Source organism: Lipophrys pholis, assembly GCF_963383615.2.
Source record: "Lipophrys pholis genome assembly, chromosome: 17".
Taxonomy (NCBI): Eukaryota; Metazoa; Chordata; class Actinopteri; order Blenniiformes; family Blenniidae; genus Lipophrys; species Lipophrys pholis.
Window position 1 is genome coordinate 4,943,256 of NC_137643.1, and position 9,869 is coordinate 4,953,124.

General features: G+C 41.9%; 1 protein-coding gene across 3 annotated transcripts; it reads left to right on the forward strand.

The window, feature by feature from the left end:
* The first annotated feature begins 328 nt into the window (after window positions 1–328).
* Window positions 329–8,495, forward strand: slc39a7 (solute carrier family 39 member 7). Of its 3 annotated transcripts, XM_080485253.1 has the most exons (9): window positions 329–491; window positions 568–611; window positions 2,572–3,095; window positions 3,901–4,069; window positions 4,507–4,587; window positions 5,289–5,411; window positions 5,588–5,689; window positions 6,488–6,684; window positions 6,882–8,484. In XM_080485253.1, exons 3-9 carry the CDS (start codon window positions 2,580–2,582, stop codon window positions 7,134–7,136), a joined length of 1,443 nt encoding a protein of 480 aa, XP_080341379.1. In that variant the 5' UTR covers window positions 329–491; window positions 568–611; window positions 2,572–2,579; the 3' UTR covers window positions 7,137–8,484. The 3 variants fall into 3 exon arrangements, with proteins under 3 accessions (XP_080341379.1, XP_080341377.1, XP_080341378.1); XM_080485251.1 differs by having other exon boundaries at window positions 483–611; window positions 6,882–8,495; XM_080485252.1 differs by lacking the exon at window positions 329–491 and having other exon boundaries at window positions 513–611; window positions 2,575–3,095.
* Window positions 8,496–9,869: the final 1,374 nt, after the last annotated feature.

A 9,869-nucleotide genomic window follows, 5' to 3' on the forward strand; every position in this document is an offset into this window, starting at 1 on the left:
CCTCCAATCATCTGGGAATGGGATTTTCATACAACTCTTATCTTTATAGCAAATTTAAACAATTTCACTGCATAGTATAGTTTTGAAAGGTTTTATATTATTTTGCTTGTGCAGTTGTAGCAAAGCATGATACGCTTATATTGTCTTACACAATGCAAAAATAAAATAGGGTTGAAAATAATAAAGTCATATGACAAAAGTTTACTAAAGGTGACTCTGCAGCTTTATCCGGCTTCACATCCTGCATCTGTACAGTTTAAACGCCGACTCTGATCTCGCGATAATTCGAGTGACGCTCCCCCTCCTTGCACACCCTGACAAGTCTTTTGTCCGCTTTTCCCATTAAACTGATTCGGAATTATTACAGCGTAAAACGCCACAACGATTGCAATGTGATAAAATTCGACACAAGAAGAGCTGACAGGGGGAACACAGCGGAGGTGAAACTTTGAATGGAGCGAGTTCTCGCGAGACTTCGCGCAGCGCGTCCAGTTGAGTAAATGCCACGTCTTATTCACAGAGAGCAGCAGCATCAACGTAGTCACTAATAACAGTTTCTCTCTCAAGAGTTTTCCAGCTGCCCAAGAGTCGGCGATCCTCGACGCTGTCCGGTGAGGCTCAAATCATTGTTTGCCCCCCTTACCTCCGGCTCAGGCGGTGTTTGTTGTGCTGCGTGAAGGTGATGGCAGGACTGGGTATTAGCTAGTAGCTACAAAGCTAGCAGGTTGTCTGGACTTGTATTGTTTGATGACCAGCTTTTAAGGTTTGCTGTAAGATTAAATCTGACGCTTTAACAAGAGAGTCGATCAGATTATCCGCTTTACGTGCAGCCAATGGCAAACAGTTGCACCAAAAAGCGATACGAGATGAGGAGCAGTGAGCTGACGCAGACTCACTGTTATAAATTGCTTACAATGCTATGTAAGTTCCACACACTTCAGCATGTAGCAGCTGCTTTAAACACATTTCATCGAGGTAAAAATCACATTAATGCAACAAAAGTAGAAAGTACTGCACGGCAATGACTTGCAGTTTATATATCGATATATGAGTGATCAACTTTCTTCTCAGTTTGATTGGCTAATGCCCCGAAAATGATGTAGATTTCCTGTAAATGTATTGACCAGAAGCATCGAGCACCTCGTCCCCATTTCAAATCAGTCTGTCACAATATTCCATCGTTAGGGTTCATTTGCTGATACCAAATTATCCTAAATAAGAAGTCACTGGCCCCAGCAAGTTGTCTTCAGTCCCACCTTGTGGACTTCAATTTGTTTCCAGACCAGCTGGCAGGTGGAGTCTCCCCTGTGGGTCCTGGGTTTTGCTTGGTACACTTCCAACAGCAGGCATCGTTAATCACAAACCCAAACAACCTCGATGGCCTTCCTTCAATGCAGAGGACCAGTGGCTTCACTTTGACTTCCTTCTGTAGGTCCCATCGCCACAGCCTACCGAGAACCATTTTACCCTGACAAGAACACGTGTTTCAGCAGCTTTCTTTGACTTTTACTTTCAGTTCTTTCACTAAATACATTTAATAAATATGTGATCATCGGGCTTTGATTGTGTGCTCAGCTCCCTGTTCCCCACAGCAATCCTGTACAGTCTCTACAGCTTCTTATGTAATATAATAGGAGACATAGACGCTTTAGATTCCCATTTGCATACGTACCAAAAAAGTACACATTCAATATACAACAGATTGATTAAAGTTCACTCAAACTGGGGTAGCAGCATCTGGAGTAGCCATTTCTATGATCATAACTCAGGAGAATACTCTGGCAGCAATTTCCAGTATAATTACAATTTGTGAAACTAAGGACCATCTGGTGGTTGAACTTCCATTTGAAAATAAAGACAATTCCTGCTATTTTCTTAACTAATCCATACATGCTCAATACTGTCTGCAGTATCATTCCTTAATAAAACATTTCCTCAACTGTGCAGCTTGTGTGAATTCTGTATTCAGTAAAGCTACTAACAAATGTCTTCACAAAGCTGTTAATTTGTATGTTTGTAGCTTTCAAACGTCTATTTTATTGAGACACCATGACGGAGATCAAATAGTTCATGACTATAAAACAAATCCGAGTTCTGATATTTGCGTACACATTTGTGATGATTATTTTACCTCATTGCGTCTGCCAAATGCACTGTGAAGGCCCTCCCTTTATAAAGTTCAGTCATGAGCGCCTGGCGAGACACAGGCCACTTCCAGTCCCTGTCCCCATACATTCTGTCCTGCCAATTAGTTTTTAAAAATGTATTTTCATTTTTTCAGGTGATCATAATGGTCATATTAACCATATTCAAATTGAGTATCCATTGGATTTACTGCAAATCACCATATTACTGAGATTGTTTGCAGACTTTTCACTTATACATGAATAGTCAATGATGATAAATTGAAGACTGTATATATACTGTTTATGATCCAACAAGACATGTCGAAATGTATGAAATGGCTGAGAGTGAACATGTAAACAATTTTATAGATTCATTTGTGTGAGGCCAAGAGAGGCTTGGAGTCTTTTTTATTTATTGTGTCTTCTTCACTTTCCTCTTTCTCAGCAGATAATATGGGCTGTTTACGTCTGTTGGTGCTGACACTGGCCACATCCACAGTACTGCTCTTTGCCTCTCAATCAGCCTCCGCCCACAGCCATTCCCATGGCGACCATGGACATGGCCACCATCACCATGGCCACCATCACCACGGCCACTCCCACGGCGAAGATGATGACCATGGTCAGGTGAAGATGTTCCACGGGGCGAGCAAGTGGAGCGCCGAGGCCAACCTGCCTCAGGAAGAGGAGGACCAGCACGACCACGGGCACGCCCACTCGCACGACCACGGGCACGACCACGGGCACGGGCACGACCACGGGCACGACCACGGGCACGACCACGGGCACGACCACGGGCACGACCACGGGCACGACCACGGGCACGACCACGGGCACGGACACGCTCATCAAGAGGATATTGCCCGGGTGCACAAGCAGGAAAGTGAACATGGACACTCACATGGGGGAGAGAGAGTGAAGCGGGAGACGGAGAAGGAGAAGAGAGACACGGTGGAGCTGTGGACGCAGGTGAGGTCATGAGAGCAATGGTGGAAGCATGTTTAAAGGGTTTTTCATAATAGTTGTGGGCGAGACGGGAAGGAGGTGCAGTGTAACCAGCTGCTCATTGTGCTGCTTGGGTTTACACTGTAGTGACACTCGTCATTACACATAAAGTCTCCTAATTTTAAAAGTACAGTTTTGTGTTGCCAATTAATTGGATGAAATAAAGTGTAATTGACATTTGTGTTCACATTTTAGCAAAAAAATACCAAGTTTGTCCAACACATAAGAAAATGTGCCCACAACATAAGCTTTGATTTTTTTTTGGTTTTTTTTATACAACCTCAAAGTTGTGTTTTGGGGTTTTTGTGTGAATTACGTTTTGAGCCTTACAAGTTACAATAGTTCCATTTTTCTTTAATTTTGATTCACCAAATCCAGATGCATTTAATAGATTCCATTTGAATTTTTGTACTTGATTTGGTTTTGGCTTTGTGTGTGACGCAATGGACAGATATTTTACTTCTGTGGCTCTTCTTTCTACTTAATGAACTTCGGGGGCTTGACGCTGATTTGCCACCATAATCAAGCTGTAGTCGACTCAGGTGTGCTTGACATCAACAGGTTCATGATTACCAGCTTTGTTTTCAAATGATTTTCTTATTCTTACCTGGCAGCAGTTATTCCTTCTCCAAAATCATTTCCTATTGTAATGATGAGTTATTGGCTTTAACATTCTGCCCTTTAGCATGGGTGACAATCTTGCTATGACGTCCCCTATGAAAGATTTTACCCTAGTGAAAAACAAATTTGCTTCCATCGTCGTCCGCAGGCTATTGGAGCCACCCTGCTGATCAGCGCCGCTCCGTTCCTCATCCTGTTCCTGATCCCAGTTCAGTCCAACAGTGACCAGCACCAGAACCTGCTCAAGGTGCTGCTGAGCTTCGCCTCGGGTGGACTGCTGGGAGATGCTTTCCTGCACCTTATCCCACATGCTCTGGGTAGGTTGTAGGTGGTGTCAGTTAACTGTGACAGTTAATTCTTCAACAAAATAAGTCAAACTGCAGCATTGTTTCCCACTAAATCAGTTATAATTTAGTGCAGTGCTTCTGAAGGCCATCATGTTGTGTGTTTAGTTGGTTTAGAAGTCTTTATTTCAGGCGGGGATCGTTTTTTTTTTTTATTCATGTCAAAAAAAACATCAGTGTTATAACCAGACTAAGGCTGCTTTTTATACATTTTTGTTCTTATTGTTCATAACAATCACAGCTGGGGTTTTTATTTCAACAACCCTTCATAAATATGAACATAGTGTTGTTTAGTTCTGCCTATATTTTTCTTAAATCTAGAGGCGTTAAGAACAGCTAAACAGCAAAGTTGTAGGATGTTGAGTTTTTCTTCTTCATATTTAATCTTGTATTATATTTTTTGGGCACAGAGCCCCACGCTCACCACGACGATGAGGATCACGGACACTCGCATGCAAGTGAGGACACACATGACCACGGTCATTCTCACGGTATGGATTTATTTGTATTCTCAATGTTTATATTTAAGCATTTTGTAATCTGACCATGGCGAGTTGACACAATAATGTTTAGGTTTTTGTTTTGATTTGTAATTAAATGTAGATGTTTGAATTTTAAAAAGTTAAAGTTTTGTTCCTTCAAAAGTGTCAAAATAAGGAAATGTGAAAAAAGAATTGCTTTCTTAAAATAATCTGAAAGCTAAAGAACACCTGACATTTTTTTAAGTAAAGTTTGTGATAAATGGTGGAAGATGGCACATCTTTGGTGTCAAACAGACCTTTAATGTATTTTAAACCAAATTATAAAACACGTTTTCAACGTTGCAGCAGGTGAGTCCAACTTTGGAAACGTGACTTCAGCTTGTAAAGATTCTTTTATTTCCCCGCCACAATTTGATGCCCTCAAACTTGATGGTTCAACCGACGGCTTTTTTCAGTTTGGCGGCTGTTTGGTAGAGGTGAACACTTGTGCTTTACTTCCTGCTGTGGCTCAGCAAAGCGGTAGAGGAAAGTCCCAATATCACACAAAAGCTTATTTGAGATTATTGGATTAGAAAAAGAAAACATACAAAAAAAATCCTAATTGTCGCACTTGTGCTTCTACTTCCTGAAATGTGACGCCTGTCAGCTTTGTGATGAAAGGCTGGTGCTGCGATCAGACGGTGTCACATTGATTACGATCCCTTGCGCAGGAGCTGCTCACGGCCACATGATGTCGGTGGGTCTCTGGGTCCTCGGCGGGATCATCGCCTTCCTGGTTGTCGAAAAATTTGTGCGTCTTCTGAAAGGAGGACACGGCCATGGACACTCGCACGGTACGAGGACAGACGCGTGTGTTTGTTTTCCTTTCTGAATTTAGAACGTTTTCCAGCAACCTGTGTTTTTCGGTAAATAACTCAAAGTGCAGGAGTTGCATCACTCCTGTAACAAAACGATTGTGCTTTGAATCTGATCAGACGAGTGGTGTGAACTTTGTGATGAACATTTTCAGCCGCTGCAAAGGAAAAGGACAGTGACGGAGAGGAAGAGAAGGAAAAGAAGAAAGGAGGAAAAGATGGAAAAGTGTCAAAGAAAGAGGAGAAAAAGAGCACAGGTAAACGGAACGCTGCAAACTAAACCTCCAGCTCTTCTTTAGCTTTGAATGACACAATTAAGTTTCCTGCTCGACCTCAACCGGAAGCAAAGAGTTCCGCTCGACTCCACTTAAAGATATTTGGAAAGGCTTATTGAAATTAATCTTTACTTTTAAATGTTGCACATGTAATCTGTCAAGGGTAATATTGTGACGAATTATATATATAACATAAAGAACCTTTATGTTTTTACTGGGAATCAGTAGTGCTGCTGTCAAATTCAAGTTCATGGTGTTCAGGCATTTTGGTGACGTAAATACAATTTGGATATTTTCAAATGCTGGAACCTTTGGGCATAGCGGATTGTTTGACCACGGAAATGTTATGCTCTTTGTAACCCTACAACAATCTGAGACCTAATTTGAACTGACTTCATTTTGAAAACCTGACGTACATATGTAGTGATCATCATCTTAACCATGTGAATCAGCAAAGAAGGGAGAGGCTCTGGCTTAGGTTCAACTCGAGATTTTGGAGCACGCCATCTTAGATTGCCATGTCAATCATTTTCACATTAATTGCGGATTAAACTTCGATACATGTTGTTGGGATTGGTCACAAATGGAAGTCTCATCAGAAAAATTATACCTACTTTCTACTGCGATACTTAATCCTCTACCTTGAAAATACAGCAATGTGTTGTTGTGGTTCCAAGAAAAATAACTCCTCACCTGTGGCTGTAACTTCAAGAGTGATTTTTAGTGTTCACACTTGAAGATTTTAGAAAAACAATTTGTCTGCTCTGTCCACAAACTCAGACATCAAGGTGTCCGGTTACCTGAACCTGGCAGCTGACTTCACTCATAATTTCACCGACGGCCTGGCGATCGGAGCGTCGTTCCTGGTCGGCCCAGCAGTTGGCGCCGTCACAACCCTCACCATCCTGCTGCATGAGGTCCCACATGAGATTGGAGACTTTGCCATCCTCGTCCAGTCCGGCTGCACCAAGAAGAAGGTAAATGATGGCAGAAATTTAAGTCCTGAAGGGAAGATTTAGGATTAAAAGGTTAAAACAAATCAGTACTTTGTAATGCTAAAGTTGTTGGGTTGAGCTGCACGTTTGTAAACCTGTTGATTGAATATCCCCCGTCCAAAAATAAAAAATAAAACTCTCCTTCATGCCTGTGTAACATGTTGCTGGTTGTGCTTCAGGCCATGTGTCTCCAGCTGCTCACTGCTCTGGGCGCCCTGGCCGGGACCGCTTGCTCGCTGCTGGCCGAAGGCGTCGGCGCCGCTGCCACCGCCTGGATCTTGCCCTTCACGGCGGGGGGTTTTGTCTACATCGCCACCGTGACGGTGCTCCCCGAGCTGCTGGCGGGCCGCTCCAGCTTCGGCCAGTCGTTAATGGAGATCCTGGCCTTGCTGTTCGGTGTGGGCATGATGGTGCTGATCGCCGAGTACGAGTGAGACGCTGCAGAACGGACAGACGCTTGTTGCGACGCTCGGCGGACGGAGAGGACAGAGACGGGGACGGTCATAAGGTTTAGAACGGCGGTTTCAACATGCGTGGTGTTTTTCTTGTTTTTATGAGTTGTCTTTTGGACAAACGCCACTGATTGCTTGAAGATGGATGAATTTTGTTAGGTTGTTTTTTTTTTGTTTTTTTTTAGCATTTTATGTGCACATCGTGTTACTATTTGTTTTTGTGAGGAGCGCAATGCAGAGAAGTGGGTGGAGAAGGAGACCTCTGTCCAACAGGAGATGGGATCCTTCTGCAACCTGATTCCAATATTCATGCACCGCTTGAGCACTACACAGGCCGTCCACCGGCAGTTTGCTTCTTCCAGAAGTGACTCTCATCAAATCTTTCTCCAGAAGTTTCACCAAATTGCCCACTATTTAACTGACAGTTCCTTTAGATCTACATTTCAGAGATGGGTCAGTGGAAGAGGAGAGAAGCTGAGGGTCTGGTTCAGACGTGTGTTTAAGTCTAAAGATGTTGAATGTTAATATTCTTACATTCCTCAAGCATAAATGTGGCTTCTACACATGTTCAAAGTGAAATATTTTGTCTCAAATTATGAAATGTGTCTGGTCATTGTTTTTTGAAAACGAATGTTTTAACGTTTCTACTCAAACTGTATTTTTTTTTCTCCCACTGATGAATGAAAAAGAAATAAACACTTGCAGTTGTGTTGAACATCCAAAATAAAACTGAACTATTTTCAAATTGATGGCTACTTACTCTAAGTAAAGATGTTAAAATTGGATCAACCTGCAGTTGTATGCAAGTAATGCAAATGTTTGAAATAGTTTTTCTCTCCAAATATGACCTGTTTTGCACATCCAATGTTGCATAATGCAGGCTCTTGATATTACAGTGCCAAAAAGAGATTATAAGCGTTGGCGTGAGAGAGCGTTCCAGGCTACTATCAAACCTGGAATGTGATACACATCAGTCTATGAACCTTTTTGGAAAATTTCAAGGCTTCATTGAAGCATTAATATTATCTTAGATGTTTTTTTGAGAGGCCTCTTGTCTATTTTTACAATGATTAAAAAGCTTAATTTGGACTAATAAGACGCTTTTACTGTCCATTTCATCTAAAGGAAAAAGTGCTTTTATCGGTTAGAACCACAAGAGGGTGCTATAGGTCTATGAAAAGTTGGTTAACAGATTTGAAACGCCTCCAACGTTGCTGGAATGACCTGTGTGTATATGTATGTGTGTGTTTGTGTGTTACAGGTGATCTCGGAGATGCTTCAGCTCTCTGCAGCTTAATAAAGTGACCAGAGACGATCAACACCTCAGTCACACTGACCATTGAACCTGTTATTAATCTGCTAATCATACAGACTGGCAGACGACACATGAGCGAGCTCATTACTCGCTTAGCGGGATTATCAGGAGTCCGACAACCATTCAGTACAATTTTTTTGTTAGTTTAGTGTAGTTTTTTAGTTTGTTTGTTTTGTTAGGGGGGCCCGTTTACACGACAACGAATACGAGTTCCGCAAAACTTTTTTCACTTTTGAAATGGTCAGTTTACACGACACCGGCGTGCGGATTCTCTGTAGCCGCAAAGTTTTTACACCGGCTCCCAAGGTGGAACGAGTCTTTCAAGGTCGTTATTCCCCGGAGGCAATGGAGCCTGTTACTGCGCATGCGTACACCTCCCCCTCCCAACTCTTCCTTCTGCTCATCCACTTGTAAACAAACATGGTGGACCGTAGTGGTATGACTCGCGGTCCGTATTCTAGTTTTATCGTCCATATCAGTAGTCTTATAGTTGAGACTCACCCCTGATAGCATCCGATGCGTCATCAGTCCATATGAATGTCGGGTTCTCTCCCATTTTGTTTATAGCTTTTTATTCTCTGCACATGTCTGTGCGGTTTCATTTCAAAATCAAGCAACAGCGCCCTCCAGTGGCAGGGTATATTAACTACATTGTTGTCAGTGTGTTAAAAGCACTCCTTTTTGTTTTTTACGTGTTACGTGGTGTCACGTGAAACGTTGTCGTGTAAACGGGACCTCATAATGGAAACGAATGAATCTTTATTTCGAACCTACAAACATAAAAGAAAGAAAAAAAAAGAAACATTTGTTTTATTCATCTGAATGCTTCTTTTTTCACGTTTGTATGTTTGAAATAAAGATTCATTCGTTTCCAGTAATCTGAGTTGTAAGGCCAACCCCCCTCAAAAAAAAAAGAAGAAAACAAAAATCGTGATTATTCGTCATTATTAAGTTATTATGTAAGCCTAATTGCAGTGTTTGAAAATATACTGACGTTGAAAGCTCGATGCCCACACAAAGCTTTAGGGACCATTTCTGCATTCCATTCTCAGCTCAGATGTGTGTGACGGTTCTCAGATTTCAAGGCCATAAACTTCCTAGGCGTGCGTCTACTCCGAGCTCGACATTGATATGCCATCAGATTCACAGTCATGTTTTAATGGCATTAGTAATCTCATAATAGGTTTGAAGTAACGCCCATTGATGAAGCCCATCATTAACTTTTAATGTCAATTGAAAGAAGAGGGCGAGTGACTGGTGCACTAATTGCTCCCCTCCTTCCTCAAGTATTTGTAAGAGAACCTGTAAAAAAAAACATGTACAAGCCATGGGAACGACTTTTAGGAATGACTCTGCAATTCTATATAGATAAAAAAAGAAATTTGGAAATAACTTAAGAA